The sequence below is a fragment of the Lepus europaeus genome, chromosome 13, assembly GCF_033115175.1.
Source record: "Lepus europaeus isolate LE1 chromosome 13, mLepTim1.pri, whole genome shotgun sequence".
NCBI classification, from domain to species: domain Eukaryota; kingdom Metazoa; phylum Chordata; class Mammalia; order Lagomorpha; family Leporidae; genus Lepus; species Lepus europaeus.
In genome coordinates this window covers 66,309,419-66,330,788 of record NC_084839.1, presented here as the reverse complement: position 1 = coordinate 66,330,788, position 21,370 = coordinate 66,309,419, and the positions used below count along the sequence as shown (strand labels likewise).

Sequence of the window (21,370 nt, the reverse complement as noted above, 5' to 3'; positions counted from 1 at the left end):
AGTTAGAATCGTGCCAGGGGATTCCAATACAATCCCATCAAGGTGGCATGTACCAATGCCATTTCACTAGTCCAAGTGATCAGTTTCAGTTCACAATTGATCACACTGATAGGTCTAAGAGTCAAAGGGATCACACAAACAAGACTAGTGTCTACTAATACTAACTGATAGAATCAAAAAGGGAGAGAATGATCCATCATGGGAAATGGGATACACAGCAGACTCATAGAATGGCAGATCTCCTGAATAGCACTCTGGCCTCAGAATCAGCCCTTAAGGTATTTGGATCTGGCTGAAGAGCCCATGAGAGTATTTTAGGCATGGAAAGCCAAGACACTCTGGAAAAAAAAAAAAAAAAGATCTAAATGAAAGATCTCTGCGAGTGAGATCCCAGTGGAAAGAATGGGGCCATCAAAGAAGGAGGTACCTTTCTCTGAAGGGAGGAGAGAACTTCCACTTTGACTATGACCCTGTCAGAATAAGAGCGAAATTGGCAAACTCAAAAGGCTTCCATAGCCTTGGCAACTCATGACTAGAGCCTAGGGAGATTACTGACGCCATGAACAGGAGTGTCAAATTGTTAAGTCAGCAACAGGAGTGACTGTGTACTTACATCTCATGTGGGATCTGTCCTTAATGTGTTGTCTAATGTGCAGTGATGCTATAATAGTACTGAAACAGTATTTTTACACTTTGTGTTTCTGCGTGGGTGCAAACTGATGAAATCCTTACTTAATATATACTAAATTGATCTTCTGTATATAAAGATAATTGAAAATGAATCTTGATGTGAATGGAATGGGAGAGGGAAATTATGGGGGGGGGGGGGAGCCATTGTAATCCACAAACTGTACTTTGGAAATTTATATTTACTAAATTTAAAAAAAGAAAAAGCAAAAAAAAAAAAAATAGTAGCAAGTGTAAAAATTGCTCAAGAGGGGGAAAGACAGTATATTCCTGATGACCTTAAATATGTAAAAATGCATGAAGATTGTTTAAAATAGATGATAAAACTTGATATGCCCAGGAGATGGCTAGGCCAGATTATTGTAGCAGACAAAGAATGAAAAGCTGAGCCCTTCCTTGAATGAAGTCACTAAAAATGAGCAAAGTTCCTCTTTTTTTTTTTTTTTTTTACCATTATAGGACATATAAGTGAAATGCTACCAGCATATTGCTGTCAAGATAATACAATTTGTATTCAGCATGACACTTGACAAAATCAAATGAAAGTATTGAGTTGGCCAAAAATAGAGAAAAATGAGTTTTAAACGTTCCTAATGGACCAGCTGGTGAGCAGGAACTATGAACAGTGCTCTCTTCAGATGAATGGGTCCCCAGGTGTGCCCTGCTTAAGTTTTAGTGGAGGGCAGGACATTTTTAACCAAGGCATCTTCAGAAAGCATTCACAGCGACAGTGCTGTGGCACAAAAAGTTAAGCCTCCACCTGCAACGCCAGCATCCTATTTGGGCACCAGTTAGTGTCCCACCTGCTCCACTTCCAATCCAGCTCTCTGCTGATGCACCTGGGAAAGAAGTGCAAGATGGTCCAAGTGCTTGGGCCCCTGTACTCACATGGGAGACCTGAAAAAATCTTCTGGCTCCTCACTTCGGCCTGGCCCAGCCCCGGCCATGGCGGCCATTTGGGGAGTGAACTAGTGGATAGAAGGTCTCTCCCTCTCTCCCTCTCTCCCTCTCTCCCTCTCTTGCTGTATCACTTCTATCTCTGCCTTTCAAATAAATAAATAAATCTTTTTAAAAAGAGAAAGCAGACTAGATAAACTTAATTTAAAAAAGAAAAGAAAAGAAAAGAAAGCATTCATGGATCTCTCCCTCTCTCCCTCTCTCGCTGTATCACTTCTATCTCTGCCTTTCAAATAAATAAATAAATCTTTTTAAAGAGAGAAAGCAGACTAGATAGACTTAATTTAAAAAAGAAAAGAAAGCATTCATGGATGGGGGCCTCCAGGCTGTGCCAGAGGAAATTGATCTTCCTGTTCTGTTGAGAATTTTATGAGCAAATTGAAGGAATCTGTGTAAGGCTAATTTATCAAGTTTAGAGGTGACACTTCTCAGAGTGACAGCTGAAGTGTTGGATGCTAGAATAAAGACTCAAAAGGGGAAATAAATATTGAGCTGGAATGATGGATCAAAGCCAGCCAACCCGGTTAAATTGAGCAGATTTAATTAGGAAGGACATGAGGCCAGCTCTGACGGCATTTCAAGTGGAGAAAAAGCCAGGCACCTTAGTCGATCACAAGCTGTTCTAATCCAGTGGCATTCCAGGACTCCTCGCAAAACCAGTGGGGGTTTAAATTCTATTAGTGAAGGAACCAGAGCCCAGGAGATGGACCGCTGTGCTGGGGGCCATAGCCGAGAGCGTGGCAGCCAGGGCTGTGGCATCACACTGCCTCTTTCTGGGTTTCCTCTCTGCCTCTCCTAGCTCTGTGCCCTTGGGCAAGATCCTAAAGCTCTCGAATGCCTCTGTATGCTGAGTAGCATAATAGGACCGGGGTCACAGCACTTCTGTAAGAGCTAACTCAGATGGTATATGTGGGAGTCGGCACAGAAGCAGCTGGTTAGCGGCGCTGACGTCACTGTTGCTCTCTCGCGGGTTGTTTCAAGAAGGGCACAGAAAAGGAAGACAGCATTTGTCATAAGGTGCATTCCATCTGGGCACCAGTTAGTGTCCCACCTGCTCTACTTCCAATCCAGCTCTCTGCTGATGCATCTGGGAAATCAATGGAAGATGGCCCAAGTACCATCTTCCAAGGACCTTCACGTGTATCATTTATTGCCGTGTAACAAATTACCCTAACGTTCAGCAGCTTGAATTACCATTTTTAATCTCACGTAGGTCCTGAGAGGAATTCAGAAGTAGCTTTGCTGGGAGGCTCTGGGTCACACTGTGGCTCGGAGGCCATCAAGATGTCACTTGTAGCAGGAGCCGGAGGGGCATCTCACTCACGTGGTTACTGGCTGCTGGCCTCAGTCTTACCACATGGGCCTCTCCACTGAGCATCCTGACAGCCTAGAACCAGCCTCGCTGGGGAGCCTGGCAGAGAGGGAGGGCTGGCAGACAGAAGTGACAGTGCCTATGTCCTAGCTTCTGAAGTCACCTGCATCCCGAATCGGTTGGTCACACAGACCAACGCTGAGATGGTGTGGGAGGGGACTTCCCCGGGCCGCGGGCATCAAGAAGCTCAGATTGTTGGCAGCCAGCTTGAAGGATCCTGAAGACTCAGAGGAGATTTGATGGCCGACTACAGATAAGTGAAGATACTGTGGGGGGTGCCGGTTCGTGTCTCGGCTGCTCCACTTCTGATTCAGCTCCCTGCTGATGGTCTGGGAAAGCAGTGGAGAATGGCTCAAGTGCTTGGGCCCCTGAACCCATGTGGGAGCCCTGGATGAAGCTCTTGGCTTCAGCCTGGCCCAGCCCCAGCTGATGTGGCCATTTGAGGAATGAACCAGTAGATGGAAGATCTCTCTCCCTCTCTCCCTTTCACACTTCCTCCCTCTCTCCCTCTCTCTCTTTGTGACTCTTTCAAATAAGTAAATCTTTTTTAAAAAATGCTGTATAGCTGGCACCGTGGCTCACTTGGTTAATCTTCCACCTGCGGCGCCGGCATCCCATATGGGCGCCAGGTTCTAGTCCTGGTTGCTCCTCTTCCAGGCCAGCTCTCTGCTGTGGCCCAGGAAGGCAGTGGAGGATGGCCCAAGTCCTTGGGCCCTGCACCCCATGGGAGACCAGGAGAAGCACCTGGCTCCTGGCTTCGGATCAGCGCGGTGCGCCGGCCGCAGCAGCCATTGCAGGGTGAACCAACGGAAAAGGAAGACCTTTCTCTCTGTCTCTCTCTCTCTCTCACTGTCCACTCTGCCTGTCAAAAAAAAAAAAATGCTGTATAGAAGAGGGAGACTCACCTTGCGTGGCTTCTAAGGACATAGTTCAGACCAATAAGCAGCGGTTTCAAGGAGGCAGATGACAAAGGAAGAGGCTCCTAACCAGGAGCAGGCCCAGCCAGCAGGAGTGCCTTCGGGGAGTGCTGGAAGAATATGCCAGAAGAGCCAAGACCCCCAACTCCATGACACATTATTTCTGGGTTAGAGAAGAATTTCATGAAGTGAGACCTACTGAGGGCTCCATTCTGTTGCTTTTGATGGAGAAGTTTTCCATCAAAATATGAGATCTTTATTTCTGAATCAGTATGATATGGAAAAACCATTAAAAGATAAAATGACATTGGTATTTCTGAAATACCATTACATCCCTCCTTTTAAGAACCGTGTTCCACAGTGGTTGGTTTATACTTAGCCCAGGGGGGTAAGCTAGGAATTCCCAACTTTTTTGTGAGGCAGAGCCTTTGGGTCGGTGCAGGGGCAGGGACACTGGCATACCCTGGAATCCCAGGAGACCCAGAGAGGGATGAGTGTGCAGCTCTGAGGGACACCGGGCAGGCAGAGTGCAGACATCCATCGGGGAAACCACGCTTCTCCTTGTGCAAAGATTCTTGCTGAGACTTAGCTAGGGATACCCATGTGGAGAACCACAAATACAATAATTATTTGTTTAAGATTTATTTATTTATGTGAAAGGTAGAGAGAGAGAGAGGTCTTCCATCTGATGGCTCACTTCCCAATTGGCCGGAGCTGTGCCGATCTGAAGCCAGGAGCTTCTTCCGGGTTTCCCATGTGGGTGCAGGGTCCCAAGGACTTGGGTCATCTTCTACTGCTTTCCTAGGCCATAGTAGAGAGCTGGGTTGGAAGTGGAGCAGCCAGGACTCAAACTGGAGCCCATATGGGATGCCAGCACTGCAGGCGGCGGCTTTACCCACCATACCACAGCACCAGCCCCCAAACAAATGCATTCAGCCTTAAAACAATCTCCTAGAGAAACTTTTTAGGTGGCTGGTGGTAGTTGTGGGGGCACCGTTCCATTGGCTGCCCTGTGTGCACATGATGTAGCAAACAGCTATGGGAAAATGAAGAGCCGCTAGGAAAATGAAAACTAGGACAGGGCACCTGTATTCCTCTTCCCGTTCTGTCCTTGGACACATTGAAACGAATGAGCAGTAGAATCAGACTGATTCCAAACTCATAGCCGTGCTAGAAGCTCTCAAGAATTTCAGTGAAGGGGCAGACAGTTCTCATTCTATCCACCATTCCCCTGGGAAACAAGATGGTCATGAGCAGAAACATAGCAGCCCAGCCCTGGCAGGCCAAGGTGTGGGGTGAGGTGACCCGTGTGGCAGTGAGACTGGAGGAGGGGTCATCTGGATCCTGGCCACACCTGAAGAAAGCAGACCGTCAGGGCCTCGCTGAGTGAAGAACTCGGTCAGCTCCCCCGCCCGGCGTGGCCCAGACTTCCCGCAGGGGAAGGAGACAGACCACCTTCTGGCCGGAGGCTCTGCTGAGCTGCTGTATCCCGCTTCTGCCAAACAGCAGTACTAGATTTTTGAACTTGCCCTTCTCTGTCTGTACCTGGGCCCAGAGTGTTGAGAAGGCCCACGCAGTCTGATAGAACCCACCAAAAGTCCCAGTCAGACCCAGTCCATCTTTTTCTGCAAAGATGGTGATACAAGACATTGCTGGCCACATGCAAAGATTCGTTATCTGAGAAGAACATTCTGGAATTCTGAATGCCCCTGCCCTAAGAAGTGGGTGAAGTTGTTGGATGATCTGTAATCTGTGTCAAAACTGAAGCTCAGGTTGCATCTATGAAACAAGTAAGAAACAGCTGCAAGATGAAAAACTAATGGTCACCGTTGCCTCCACCATGCATCGGTGAGCAGCGGATTGGACAGTACAGAAAAAACTGAGCCTGTTTTTTTAATGATCTGGGGAATTTCTCCCAACACTCAAAAATCCCAAAGATAAAAATACTGAGCAAATAAAAGGAAACCTGGAAAACAGAAGTAGAGGATGCAACACACAGATAATCAGTCCAAAAGAAGAAAGCAAACTTACAATTGCCACAGTTGCTGAAGAAAGACTTTCCTTAAGCTTGAAAACATAAGCGTCAATGTTATGTAGCTAGTTTGCATTACAAAGAAAAATCTTAGAAGCCTAAAGGTGAAAATAAGGGCAGGTGACTGACAACGGAATATAACCAAGCTAGCTTGAGGCGTCTCATCAACTGCCGAACAGGAGTGCGTGCTGAGAGGCCCGCGGGCTCCACACAGTGTGGCCCAGGAGGTCCTTCATCTGCAAAGCCAGGAATGCGGACAGAGCCCAGAAAGATCTGCACAGACACAGGGCATTTCCCAGCATACACACACCTCTTACCCACCTTTCCTGGAGGGGGGAGGGGGATGTTCCTTTTCAGCTCTATTGCAACCTCATCAAGATAGGAAGCCCCCAGATGGAGAAGATGTGGTATAGAAAAGCCAGTGAGAACGTGTCTACAGAGCTTCTGTCCACTTAGTTCTACTAGGACAGACATCAAAGTCATCTCTTAGGGCCCAGCGTTGTGGCATAGTAGATAAAGCTGCCTCCTGCAATACCAGCATCCCGTACGGCGCCGGATCGAGTCTCTGCTGCTCCATTCCTGATCCAGCTTCCTGCTAATGCACCTGGAACAGCAGCAGAAGATGGCACAAGTGCTTGGGCCCTTGCTACCCATGTGGGAGACCTGGAAGAAGCTCCTGGCTCCTGGCTTCAGCCTGGCCCAGCCCTGGCTGTTGTAGCCATCTGGGGAGTGAACCAGCAGATGGAAGATCTCTCTCACTCTCTTTAACTCTGGGTTTCAAACACATAAGTAAATCTTTTTAAAAATTACCTGTTAAAATAGAAGTCACATATGCAGGGTCTTCAAAAAGTTCATAGAAATGTGTTCTTTGAAAACACTATGCAGGGATTTCAATTTTTTCCAACAAAATCAACTTTTAATTCCATTTTCCACAAACTTTTTGAAGTACTCTTATAAAAATAATGCAATAGGGGTATGGAATTAGATTAACTGGTAACTGGGGACAAAAGGATGGAAGAAGTAAAAGTGTGAAAAGTTATCCAGTAGAGCATTCAATTTCATTCTTAACACGTATAATTAGAGAAAATAGGTTAAATTTTTTTTTTTAAATATTTTGAGAGGTGTGGTTACAGACAGTGAGAGATACAGACAGAAAGGTCTTCCATCTACTGCTTCACTACCCAAGTGGCTGCAATGACCAGAGCTGCGCCGATCCAAAGCCAGGAGCCAGGAGCTTCCTCTGGGTCTCCCACATGGGTACAGGGACCCAAGCACTTGGACCATTTTCTACTGCTTTCCCAGGCCATAGCAGAGAGCTGGACCAGAAGAGGAGCAACCAGGATTCGAACCGGCGCCCATATGGGATTTCAGCGCCGCAGGCAGAGGATTACCTGCTGTGCCACAGCACCAGCCCTGGTTCAATTTATTAAAAATCTAAACCAATATATTAACAAGATATATTAAAAATCACTCTAAAGGAAAAGAAGTCAAACAAAATCCTTTATGCAAGAGACAAAGGAAAACTACTAGAAAAAAATTATAAATTTTTTTTAAAAAACAATGGTTATTTCCTTTCTTTTTTAAAAAAGATTTATTTCTCTGAAAGGTAGAATTACAGAGAGAAGGAGAGTCAGAGATCTTCCATGTCCTGATTCACTTTCCCAAATGGCCCAATGGTCAGGGCTGGGCCAGGACAAAGCCAGGAGCTTCCTCTGGGTCTCCCACATGGGTGCAGGGGCCCAAACACTTGGGCCATCTTCTGAAGGTTGCTTTCCCAGGCCATTAGCAGGGAGCTGGATCAGAAGTGGAGCAGTCGGGACTTGAACCAGTGCCCACATGGGATGCTGGTGTCCCAGGCTACGCCACAACACTGGCCCCAAAACAGTGGTTATTTCTCAGTGATAAAATGACAAGTAATTTTCTTAAATCTGTGTTTGCTTACAATGAGCATATTTTACTTTTTAAATAACAAATTATAAAACCCTTGGAGGAAGTGGTTATAAAAAGTTGCTTTGTGTGTAACATATCACTAGTAAAACTGCTGAAAGATGAAAGCCCGCAGTGGTAGTCCTAATTAGGTTTTCTCAAGGTACCAGTCTCTCTTGCATCTTTTTTTTTCCCCCTGGTGGTATTAATTGAGCATTTTACATCTCATGAAATACCAGATCAATACAATCTGAAATCATTATAGGGCTCCTGTGTTTGTGTCTGGAAGACTGAAGCTATCTGGGAGATTTGCATCTGCAGGGTTTGTGAGAACCCAGTAAATTCCCATTGGCTGTGTCATTTCAATCAAAACAGCTGCGCCCTGCCTGCTTTGTCCTTTGTTTTGCCCTGTTGCTGAGAGCTGAATCCTTTGCTCCGTCCGGTCCGTCCGTGGCTCCGTTACAAAGCCAGCCTCCAACACTCACCACTAGGACAGCTCACCCCTCGCCCCTGTAGAGGTGTGGACCATTAGTACCCTGGAGCAAGGGTTTTGCAGTGGAGCTTCCATTCGGGGCCAGGCTGACTCCAGATTGTAGTGTGAGACATGTTAGTGCTTGGGTGTGCTTGGGTGTGGTTCCCAGAGGAGACAATGGGAGAACAGGAGAAAAGGGCTATGGTTTATAGTGAGGATTTCTCCAAAATTACAAATGCACTATTCAGACATCAGCACTCCCTGCTGTAGGATAAGCTCCAGGCTGTGTTGATTGCCTGCTGGTGGCAAAGCATGTTCAGGTGGCCTTAGGCCTGCACGCTTCCATGTGCTTAATCAAGGACCAAGCTCTTGCCATCCGGGACCACCAAGGACCCTCCCTTCTCCCCAGTTTTGGAGGGCATCTGTTCAGCCAGCAACTGGGGAAAGAGAAAGGGGGATGGCGCAGGGGAGGTGTGTAGGGACCAAGCCTGGAAGTGGAGCTGTCACTTCTGTTGGTCACATGGTCATACCCAACTGCAAGGGAGGCTGGAAAATGTAGGCTGTGTGCCCAGGAGGGAAAGGAACTTGGGTTTAGGAATTGCCAGGGTGTCCCTGGCCGGACTTTATCATTCTCTTCTTCCCTGCTCCCTTCAGAGTTGTATACCTAAGCTAAGCTTAATCAACTAAAAAAAAAAAAAAAAAAAAAAAAAAAGACCCAAGTCTCCTGGTTGGAATAGGCTGAGTTCTTTCTGGGTTTTTGATGTTTGCAGGAGGAACATGTAAGGTTTCTGTCCACAGAGGCCAAGCCTGAGGTCAACTCTTAACATCTTTAAGGTCGACCCCTACCCATGGGCTCTGCATCCATGAGTCAACCAACTACAAATTGAAAATATTTGAAAAGTAATGCATCTGTCCTAAACACAGAGAGACTTTCTCCTGTCATTATTCCTTGGACAACAAAATTCAACAACTGTTTATATTAGGTATTTTTTAAAGATTTATTTGAAAGGCAGAGGTAGAGAGAGAAAAGACATGATAGAGAAACAGAGGGGCTAGTGTTCCAGCGCAGCGGGTAAAGCCACTGCCTGCAATACCAGCATCCCATATGGCTGCCAGTTCTACTTCCGATCCAGGTCCCTACTAGTGGACTAGGAAAGGTAGTGGAATATGGTCCAAGTGTTTGGGCCTCTGCCACCCATGTGGGAGACCTGGATGAAGCTCCTGGTCCTTGGCTTCAGCCTGGCCCAGACCTGGTCATCGCAACCATTTGAGAAGTGAACCGGTGGATGGAAGATTTCTCCCTCTCCTTCTCCATCTTCCTTCCCTCTCTCCCTATTATTAAAGATTTATTTATTTATTTAAAAGTCATAGTTACAGAGGGAGAAGGGGGGGGAGGGAGGGAGAGAGAGACATGTTCTATCTGCTGATTCACTCCCCAGATGTCCACAGTGGCCAGGGTTGGGCCAAGCCAAAGCCAGGAGCCTGGGACTCTATCCTGGTCTCTCATGTGGGTGCAGGGGCCCAAACAGGCCATCTTCTGCTGCTTTCCCAGGCTCATCAGCAGAACTCAGAGTGACACCCACATGGGGTGCCAGCATCACAAACAGCAGTTTAACCTGCTGTACCACAATGCTGGTCCCTATATGAGGTATTAAAAGTAATCTATAGATGATTTAAAGTATACAAGGAGGTGTGCAGAAGTTATCAAAGGTACTTCAAAAAGGTCATGGAAATTAAAAATAAGTTTCTTTTGGTGCAAAAATATTTGAAATCTATGCATATAAAAGGGTCATAATAAACTCATGGAAAATGCATTTTGTGAAACAAAAACTATGCAGAGTTTCACAATGTTTTGCACCAAAATACGCCTGTCTTTTAATTCTGTTTTTGCATGAACTATCTGAAGTCCCCAAGCACACAGATATTACAGTATCTTGTCTAAGGGGCTTGAGCATGGCCGATTTTGGTCTCCACAGGAGGTCCTGGAACCAATCCCCTTGGATCCTGAGAGATGACTGGCTTTTCTCTCTCCTTCCTCTGTATCCCCTTTTAGCAGTAAAAACAGGAGACAGTCACATGACTTTACACGATTCCCTTCCAACCTAGACTCCTTAGAGCTGTGACACCACAGCTCTACCTGTGAATGACACAGTAAGCATAAGAACGCCTAGTGCTGTAACTAGGTTATGCGGCGAGGTTGTAATTTGAAATACTGGTTGTTCTCATACTGTAAAGTTCTCACTTTATAAAATTTCAAAAATCAGGAAAGAATGCAATTACCCATAATCTGGCCATTATTAAGTTCTCAGTGCCTTTCCTCTGGAATAAAATCTTGATTAAAGGGTTTTCCTCTAAAACAATCGGCCACACAAACCTCAAATGGAAGAGGGAAGTGAACGTTGATGCCACGGGACAGAAGCCCGCCCACTCCTGTGTCCTGAAGGCTGCTGAGCTGGGCCTTAAATGCACCTCTGTGTGCCTCAGTTTCCTCGCTTCAAACGAGAAGCCTCCTCCACCCGATCTGCATCTGCAAACCACAAATGAAAACCATGCAATGTTCCAAAAAAGTAGCCACCCCCACCCGTGTGTTGACACATCCGCCCCACAGAGGCTCCCAGGGATTCTTGGTTCAAAGACTCAAAAAAAGGAAGCGTGTTTTTTTTTTTTTTTTTTTTTTTCCTAAGGGAAGATTGAGGGTTTCCTGCCAACCGCGTTACCTAACAATTTTGATATTTCTAAAGAGAATACACACACAAAAACGGCGAAGGCAGGTAGCCCTGGGCTGCAACGAGGCTGTTCTTCCAACAAAGCCAGAACAGAATTCCCCAGCCAGCAAGACCGGGCCCCGGTTCCCAGAGCTGTGCACGTTCTGACGCAAAGCCAGCTGGACAGAGCGGAGCATAGATGTCCGCATTTACTTTGTGCACAGCAGTGGGAAGCCAGGCCTTTTCAAAATGCTGGGTGACACCCAAGAAGTTGTAATTAGAGTAAGGGACTTTCTGGTTTGAAGATAGAAGAGAAAGAATGATCTCTTTGAAATTGCTAAAGTGCTAAGAGAAGTGGGGAGGTTTGGCTTTCCATCTTCAAAGCAGAATCATGACCTGCAATTTTCTTTTTTTTTTTTTCTTGAAATTATGAAGGGTCAGGATAGGTAGGAATAGGAGGAGCCGCCTGGAGGCTGGAGCCGTGAGGAGCAAGAGGGAGTCAGCTGTCCGGGGCGGGGCCCTTCTGTTTCCGTGTCATTTTCACAAAGAGTCTAAAACACAGACTTACAGGCAACAAGGGGACTCTCATGCCTGCCTCCCATCTCTGCAAGCCCCGTGGGTGAGGAGGGAGAGGGTGCTCCCGGCAGGGGTGGGGTGCGGGGTGCAGGGTGCAGGGAAGAGGCCAAGCCGAAATACATGTGCTCTGCTTCCTTCCATGGATACAGACTGGCCTCAGCCCGCACTTCACACGATTTTACTGAGGTTTTGTTCTAGATTCCTAAGCCTCTTTGCTAATTAAAGCCATTTGCCTTGGAAATCTTAGCCCTTTGAATGCTCAAATACCCCCTGAGAATTTCATATAAGCCTGATTTGTTTATTCTCCAAATCAAAGAGTTGTCTTCCCTGCAGAAGGTGCCCATCAAGGATTTCTTAACCCCTTGTCCATTCATTCTCATTCTCTCTCTCTCTCTCTCTCTCTCTCTGTCTCTCTCTCTCTCTCTCACACACACACACACACAGTGATGAGGTGGTGTGTTAGAACAAGAACCTTACAGAAAACCAAGAGTTCTGATCTCAGCTTTGCCACTGAAGCACCTTAACCTTCCTCAGCCCTACTTTCTTTGCAAGGCCGGGATAGTGAGGATTTGCTCACAGGATTTTTGTGAGGATGAAAGAGAATTCTCTCTAAATGCTGAGCACCGTATCTGCAGTTAGCAGACAATCTATTAATAATAGCTACTATTAATAATAGTTGCCATCATTGGTATCGGAAAATCCACCTTGGGTTAAAAACTCCACACCTGAATACTTTAGGTGGAACAGGAGCCTGGCAAAGCATTTTCATGTGGATTTTTATCTCATTTTGCCCTTCCTGTTGGAATTCAAAAGTGTGTGTTGGGGGGCAGGGGTGCTCAGTGGTGTCTCGTGAGCCAGCCCCCTGCCCCTTCCACTCCTGTTACCCCTCGCTGTGGATGTGCCGTGCAGACATCTGTCTTGAATCTCTCTCTATCCTGCAGCCACTGCTCCCTTGCAGGGATACTAAGTCCCACCTGCACAGTCCCCTGGTTTCTCCCGTAGCACTAGAGCCTGCTACACCAGGGAGCGCCCCCTTCCTCACTGCCCGGTGCTTTGCAGACTTGGCCGTGTGCCCTCTCCGCCTTTGTCCTGCTGGCCTGGAACAGCATCCTCGTTTTCTACAGCTCTGTCCGAGCAGACTGAAAATTCCAGCGCTAGTCCTTTCTCCCCGCATGCCCTTCGGCCAGGTCGCTGAAGCGCTCTTCCTCTTCGGAGCAGCAGACCGACAGTGCTTACTGCACGGGGGGTTTGAGGGGTACTAAGGTAGTGGTGTTGACGAGGGCACAGTTTTAAAGCCAGTGTAGGATCAGGGTAAGGGAAAACCTCAAACTGGGTCAAAATTAGCCCGTGGTGGGGAAGGAGGGCCGAGTTAGTCAATCTTTGGTCACGTGTCGGGCTACAGGAAAAGCAGGCATCTCTAAGTGTAGGCGTTCCCTCAGGAGATCAAGAGGCTTGGGATAGGAGAGTGGCAGCGACAAAAACAGGGTGGCCGAGGAAGCGCAGCCTTTCATTGTTCTCTTAAATCAAAGCCCCTTCGCTCTTAAAGGATGGTACTGCGAAGAAGCTAAACTGTTCGCACACTGCTTTGTAACTATTACTTCAAAGACACTCGCTGTCCTAGGCTTCCTTAGTGAACAAGTTACGTGATGGTACTTCGTCATCTCTGCTCCAAAAAGAGCTTGAGTTCCCCGGATCCATCACGGGGAGGTGGATTTGCTCCTGTCAATGGCGTCACCGCTCTGTCCTCTGCTGACTCACCGCTCGGTGGAAAACTGCCCTGGCATCCCCGTGCCCACCCACGGCCCCGGGAGACGCCCTCGCTGGGCTCTCCATGGCCAGGCGTTCCTTTCTCTGGGGAAGGCTGGGAGTTGTGCATCCCAGGGCCATCCCGACTCTGCCTTTCTCTCCTGGATCCTAGGTCCTAATCCTCTCCTACGTCGCCCTGCTCAGCAGTGTCCCTGGGGACAGGCGCCTGTGTTCCAGAGCATTTACCTATCTAAGCCCAGGATTAGCTTTTCTGCCACCCCAGGTACAAGCTTCCGTTGGCGGCTTCTCCTCCACACCGTGGCTGATTGTGCAAGACCACACGTTGCTTGCTTCCTTCCTGGCTTGGCGCAGGCTCCCTGGGACCTGGGCTGAGCTTCCCCAGTCCAGGGGGGTGGGGTCGGGGGAATCCAGCCGGGCCCCTGGAGCCATCCAGGTGTGCAGCTCTGATTGACAGGCTCAGCCGCCACCCCCAGAGCTGCCTGCAACTCCCCTCCTCTCTAGGTCAATCTACTGCCTTTTCTCCCTGGACGCTCCAGAGGCATCAGTCTGACTTTCACCACTGTAGTTTGTACAGAGAAAAACACTTAGTTCTGAGTGAAAACCCTGGCTCAGGTTCCATACCTAGACGGCAGACATCACTGGGAAATTGTCCGCACATTAGCCAGGATATTGAGGAAGTCGTGAAATGCCTATAAATGACGTCAGCTTTGCAAGGGGCAAACGTGCTCGCAACTTTGGACATCTGGGAAAGAGAGCAGAGAGCCTGGCTTTAGCAGCTGCCGCAGGCCAGCCCGGCACGAAGTCCAATTAGGGCTGCTTCTATGGGGGGCAATGGTTCTCAGGGGCGTGCCCCCTGCCCCGCTCCCCCCCACCCCGCCGGGCTGCCTGCGGGGGCTGTCCAGATGCTGTCTCCTTGTGCTTCTGAACCAGCGGCACTACCACCACCACCCCACTCCCTCGGGGAACTGAAGTCGGGATTTCCTTGCCACTCAATTGCTATTCCAGACCCTCTTCCTGTGAGGGGGCCGGGCTCCAGGCCCCGTTAGGAGGTTTGTGGTCTCTGGGCAGAGCTTCCATAGCTTCCCGGGAGGATGGCGTGTCTGCAGGATGTGTGTTTCGTTCACGTCTTGGCTGGGCCTCCCGTCCATTTCATAGCAACCAGAACCGCGGCTTTGATAGCGCCGCTGCCGGCGCGTGTGCGTATGCGGTCTGAGGTCTGTTCCGAAAACGGGAACATTTGCTTTTCCTATCAGCCCCAGTGCTAATCAGACTCGGAGCTTGGAGGCGACGGCTCCGGAGTCCGGGCCAGCCCCGCCCCTTCCACTTGCATTCACAAGGATGCCTCCTTGGGGTGCTCCTGATACCTCACGCTGTCGCCTATGTGGCTTGTATTTTTTCTCCCTTTCCTATGTGATTTTTTGTCTCTGCGCCTTTATTTCCCTCACTTGATACCTTTCTGAATTTTCAGAAAGAGGAGGAAAATAAAAGGGGGGGAGGGTTGAAAAAGAAAAAAAAAAAAAAGCTTCAGATCCTGAGAGGCTGAGACTTTCTTGGGGAAGATGCTGGCGATTTGGGGCGCTTCCTTGTAAAGCTTATTTTCACGTGCACCGTGGGCGGCTGCACACCTGCCTCCCCAGGAACCGTCTGTGGGGTGCCGGGGGTGCCCTGCTGAGTCCGGTGATGACCGAGACCCCAGCCAAGAACCATCTCGGCCCCAGCTGGCACAGCCCCTCTGGGGATGGATGCGTGCCCATGCCTCACCCTCTGTCCAGGGCTGACTTGCTGTGAGGGACTGTCGGGTGGTCTGTCCTTCCTGTCCACTTGCTTCTCAGGTGCAAGTCCCCTGCTTAACCCCCTGTGACGAGCTCCAAAGCTGCCCAACGCACTAGCAACAATAGAGCCCCTCCTGTGGCGGACTCAAGTGAGGACAGCACCCTTGGTGGATCCCCACCCTAAACGCTGCTTCTAAGGTGTCCACGAGAACAACTGGGGAGTGCATGTCATGAGCTAGAGATGGCTACGTGTGCACGTTTCGGTCAGCGCGCACTAACACCATCCTGAGTGGAGGCTCAAGAGCTATTTTTATTTTCAAAAAGTTACAGACTGCATTCCTTGTGAAATTAGGGGAAGGGCATTGTAGACAGAACCGTCCCTTAAGGACTGTGATGGTTGACTGCCGCAGGCTCCCAGGGCCAGTCACTTTGGTGGAGCGCGGTCCTCAGCCTCGCTTCCACCCTGGCCTCTGCACACCCCAAGCTACCTGCCCTCACGCGTGACTGCGGTGCCGCCTGGCTTCCTAGCTGGGCCCTGCTGGCTTCTGTCCAAGCTGGGTGAAGTGCAGGATGCTTCTCTGAGGTGTCTTTGGGATGCTGTGGAGGATGTTGGCACATGAAGTCCTCCCTGGGAATAGAAGCCACAGTGAAGCTGCTCCCTGCCTGAGTCCATCCTGCGTCAGGGGACGGGGGACGCGTATTCTGTCTCCTGTGGGTCCTTGCTGAGATTGCCGGGAAGAGCGGAGCTAGTGCGTGGTGCCTGCACTCTCTCTTCCCTCTCTTTCCCCATCACATGGGCACCTGCCTCGTGTGCATCTCCTATCTGTGGTGCCTACTTGTACGCAGCCCGCCCTCCCCAGGGCATGCATGAGAAGAGGCACAGCATCATCTCCCAGGGGAAAATGAGAACGTGAGGTTCATCCATGCCGCAGCAGGTTAGCAGAGAGATGTGCCCGGAACCATGTCCGGAGATTTCTTTTAGTGAATTTCTGTTGACTGGATGCTTCAGCACCATAGACTCTCGGCAGAGTTAGGATTTCAGAACCACCCAGGAGTTTGAGGAGCTGGACAGAGACCAGCTCCAAAAGGAAACTGGAAGGACTGTTGTTGCTTTACTTTTCCTGTGTGTCTCCAACCATGGCATGCATCAGCGTCACCTGCAGGGTGGACGTCACCACGTAACAATTCTAGCTCAACGAGCTCCACTTATAAAAACTTACCTAGAGGGTTGAGCGTAGGGTGCAGCAGGTTAAGCCACCGTCTGGAGTGCCCGCGTCCCTTATTGGAGTGACGGTTCCAGGCCCAGCTCCTTTGCTTCTACTCCAGCTGCCTGGGAAGGCAGCAGCTGTCCCTGCCCCCCAAGTGGGAGATGCAGATGGAGTTCCAGCCTTTGGCTCCAGCTGTTTGAGTGAACCAGCAGAGGGAGATCTGTGTCTCCCCCCGTTACTTTGCTTTTCAAATATGTTTTTCAAAGATGAAAAAAATTATCAGTAAGTTTTAAATAAATCACCTAGAGAACTTGTCACGTGAATCCTAGGCCCTGCCCCCAAAGACCCTAATTCAGTAGGTCTAGGGTGGAGCCCGTGAACTTGGCTTTCAGACAAGCTCCCAGGGATGTAAAGTTGCAGGTCAGTCCACGGACCGTACTTGAAGGGGTCTAGCCCAAAGCCTGGCCAGGGCCTGCCCCTGGCTGCTTAGAGTGGTTGTTTAAATGGCCTTTTGTGGAGCCCATCAAAAACCTCTTTGAACATCTACCTCAAATTAGATGCAGTAATTTGCAGCCCCTTCATCTCTCCACGTTTGATCCTTGACAAATTCAGGGAGCACAGAAAAGCCAGTGACGGGAGGTACAGCAGACCCTTCCAGCTGCCACTGCACATTCCCTGTGTCCACTGTTAGCCACTGGCTGGGGCTGCTCCTCAGCCACCCAGCCTGGGACCCTCAGGGAACCCTCGAACCACAGCAGTCATAGAGGCTACAGCTGGGTGGAGAATCCACAGCCAGGAGCCCCAGGTCAACATTGCCACCAGCTTTGGGCTCCTCTGCCTATCCTCCCTTGTCAAAGCTATGGCCATGGGGCTGGAGGGACGCTGAACATGTAGTTACACCTCAGTGAACTTCCAGAAAGAAAAAGTATGATATGCCGTGGAGGTCTTGTCACATGGGGTGCTTCATCAGTATCTTGGGGTTGTCAGTGATGCTAACAGCCAAGTGTCGTGCAACAGACAACCTGTCTGATACAGCACCTAACAGGTCTTACTCGTCACTCACTGAACCACAGAACCACTCACGGGACAGGTAGACCCCCCATCTCAGAGAGGTCAAGGCCAAATTCCTTCTTCCAGGTCACAGAGGCAGGATGGGTGCCTGGCCCCAAATCCCAGGCTTTTTTTTTTAAAGAAAAGATTTTTATTTATTTGAAAGAATTACAGAGAGAGGTCGAGACAGAGAGAGAGGTCTTCCATCTGATGGTTCATTCCCCAGATGGCCGCAATGGCCAGAGCTGCACTGATCTGAAACAAGGAGCTTCTTCCGGGTCTCCCGTGTGGGTGCAGGGGCCCAAGGACCTGGGCCATCTTCTACTGCTTTCCCAGGCCATAGCAAAGAGCTGGATCAGAAGAAGAGCAGCTGGGACTAGAACCAGCGCCCACATGGGATGCCGCGCTTCAGGCCAGGGCTTTAACCCGCTGCTCCACAGCACCAGCCCCCTAGGCTTTTCAGTACCACACATTCTCACCTTCCATGTCAAGGATCCAGTTCTGTTTTTAGCCTCTGCTTTTTCCACTGGGATTTTGGGACTTCTAAAGTTATGCCCCTTCTAGAAGCAGTTCACTAATAGGAAGACAGTGGATATTAGAAATGCTCTGGCCTTTCAGCAAAATGGAATGGGACTCACTCCCCACACCTCAGCATAGGTGGAGCTGCTAAAAGCAGTAGCACATGGGCTGGCACTGTGGCGCAGTGGGTTACGCCTCCGCCGGCATCCCACATGGGCGCCAGTTCATGTAATCAGCTCCCTGCTAATGGCCTGGGAAGCAGATGACCCCAGTCCTTGGGAGTCCAGGATGAAGCTCCTGGCTTTGGCCTGGCCATTTGTGGGGTGGACTGGACTGGCAGATAGAGGTGGAGGGAGAGATCCCCTGCCTCTCAAATAAATAAATCTTATAGCAGCACAAACCCCAGTGCCTGTGCCATTGTGAACAGCTGCCTGCTCTACCTCCAGGGTTACTTGGACTAAATGAGGCTGTGGGAATGGAACAAAAATCAAATTGATGCCTTTTGTGCTGTGATGCGTTATGCAGGACAGTGCTTACGATGGGCCAGCTGTTTCTATTCCTGTCTGAAAGCCAAGGAAAGAACCCGGGAGGTTTGCAGCCCAACACGAGCTACTGAGACTTACTGTGCCAGGGCTCTGAGCAAGAGCAGACCCTCCCCTAACCCTGCCCCCTCTCTTCCAGCAGTGCCCATGCTGCAGTCCTAGGGAGTTCTCTGCTTTCACCTTGTCACCCTCTAGTCCTCAACTCGAGAGAGCCCTGCTGCCATTTTAGTGTATTTGCTCCCAGACTCCTTCGTATCTAAATGTCCTTGTGGCGTAAAGAGAATCTTAAGATATGCACCATATTAGAAACCCACGGTTTCACTTGCAGCCGTCATGAACATCTTTAACTCCTGTGCCCTTGTAACAATGTAATGGTTATAGACCCTTAGGTACCTTTCTTCTGGTTTCCTACTTTGAAAATGGATTTTTATGAAGGCCACCTTTTTATAAAAGATGATTGCCGACACTTTGCAAACGTGAGATTAGGTTGCTCTTGGGTTGAAATGATAAAGTAGCTCTGAGTGTCTTTGAAAGTTCTGGAGAGATATTTTTCATTGTCTGCACAAAAGAAAAAAGTCCTGCTTAAAATTGTAAGATGCAGGAACTCTGTCCTGTACGGGCCCTTTGGAAGTCCGTGGGAGCGCTGCATGGGGTACCCCAGGTGGGGACCAGAAGTCCCAGCCATCAGGGGCTCCGTCTCCTTGACCAGTGGGATCGGGGCCAGGGTGTGCTCAGCAGTGCCTGGATCTGACCTCAGTGTCTCTTCTCTCCCCCAGCAGACCCGCCTGTGGCCGCAGCAGTGGTGTCCCATTTTAACGACTGCCCAGACTCCCACACTCAGTTCTGCTTCCATGGAACCTGCAGGTTTTTGGTGCAGGAAGACAAGCCAGCATGTGTGTAAGTGTCCCAGGGCTTGGGGGAGGGCCAGCATCCAATTAGAAGAGCATTTACTGCTGCAGGATCAGAACAGCTGGTTGAGGGCCACCTGCTTCAAAGTCATCAGTTAAAAATCCAGGACCCCAAGCCTAGAACCACCGGGCCCCTTGGGGGCTGGAGCCTGGGACTCTGAAAACTCCTGGATTAGAGCTAAATTCACTACCTGGAATTTCTGGAGGGCAAAGCAGGGGGCTGCATACCTTTGCAGCGCCAGAGATGAGGGCTCGCCTCCAACATCTTCACAGTCCAGCTAGTAGTAAGCTGGATGTGCAGGCACAGGGTCCATAGATGGACACAACAAGAGAACAAGGAGCAACTTAGAAATAAAGATGAGGCCAGGGCATGCGGCTTCTGTACCTGGCTGAGCATCCACTGCCTCATCGTTCCTTTAGTATTGCTGACCACTGAATTTCAACCTCCAAGAGTGGACCCTGAGGATCGTACTAGTTAAGGGCCACCAGGGATTGCCACAGTAAGCCAGGTTGGGAAGGGTTCCAGGCCTGGAGTGCTTGGGAGACTTTGCAAGGCTACAACTGCGAGACAGGGAGGAGGCCAGAGCCTGCTGGAGGACAGCCTTTCTCCCCTAGATGAGAACAACAGTGTACATTCTGGGAAGAACTCTGTTAAGACAAACTGTCCATACTAGCACACTATACCAGGTGGGCCTATACTCTACCTCTATACTGCTGAGATTCAGAACCCAGTAACTTCTTGCTGTGGGGTCATCTGTGCAATGTAGGAAGGTGAGCAGCAGCCCTGGTCTCTCCCCGCTAGGTGCCAGTAGCACCATCACCCCCGCCCTAGTTAAGAGTCACTCGTCTATATGAAATTGTTGACCATTTCTGACCTCTAAAAATGCGAGTCAGCAACTGCGTGTGATGCAACCTAATCACATCATAAATACTGAATGTTAATTAAGATGATCCTTGATTGACCTTTGCTTCATGCCAGGCACTGTTTCAAGCACAACCCACGTGTGAATTCATTTAATCCACAGAGCAACCCCATGGGTAGGCACAGAGAGGTGGTGCCCAGGTCACACAGCAGAGGTCAGGTTCAAACCCTGGCTCTTGGGCTGCTGACCGCTTAACCGTGGTGTTGAAGGGTAGCAGGTGCACTCACCCAGGAGAGACGGGAGACCAGCAAGCCGGCTGCAGGGAGTGAGGGTGGAAGGGCCTTCCTCTCCCCGAGGGGCAGCTGTGAGTTCTCCTACAGAGGAAGGAGGTACTGGAGCACCTTCCCCCGGGAATGTCTGCAGAGCCAAGCACTGCCCACCCTCCCAGTACAGAGCCCCCTGAGGATGCTGATGCTGCGGCATAACTGGCGTTTCTCATGATTATCATTGGCACAGTGGTGGCCCCTGACCACAGCATGGGGCCACCAGAGACAGCCAAGATACCCTCACAGTTTGGAAACAGATGCTCCCTCCTCTGCAGGGAGGCCCCGCCCTGCAAGCAATCGCTCCTTTGTGACCTCAACTTCTGCAAAGGAACTAGTGAGCCCCCGCCTCGCCTTACACAGCTTGGACCCTCGGTCAGCATCCGGAAGCCAGGCTTCCGTGTCCATACAGATAGATGCTCACCTCTTCTTGAATGTGCAGAAAAATGGCAGCAGCAGGCCACTCGGCTGGGACCCGGTGGTGCTGGCCACACCACAGACAGGGCTTGGCCCCGCCCAGACCCCAGCACAGAAGCAGCAGGTTGGTCCCCAGTCACCTGCTAGCACGCACCCCGTGGCTCGCTTCACCCACCCATGCAGCCCCAGAGGGCTTGGAGCGTCCAGCCCCTGGACAGTGTCCCTCACAGGCCCCTCCCACTCTGCCGGGCAGCATTGCACAGGGCACAGAATTCCAAGGCCTCCCTGCTAGCTCCGAGAAGACAAGACCATGTCTTATACCTATCCTAGAGGAATGTTCTAATTAATGAATTCCCA

At 49.8% G+C, this 21,370-nt stretch overlaps 1 protein-coding gene across 2 annotated transcripts in view; it reads left to right on the top strand.

Annotated features, from left to right (window-relative positions):
• TGFA (transforming growth factor alpha) overlaps positions 1 to 21,370 on the top strand; it is a 103,010-nt gene that overhangs the window by 65,701 nt on the left and 15,939 nt on the right. The window contains exon 3 of one of the 2 annotated variants that reach the window (XM_062208704.1): positions 19,282 to 19,399. In XM_062208704.1, coding sequence (XP_062064688.1) covers positions 19,282 to 19,399 — 118 coding nt within the window. Of the gene's footprint in view, positions 1 to 19,278; positions 19,400 to 21,370 lie in introns of both variants that reach the window. The other variant, XM_062208703.1, reaches the window with a different exon arrangement.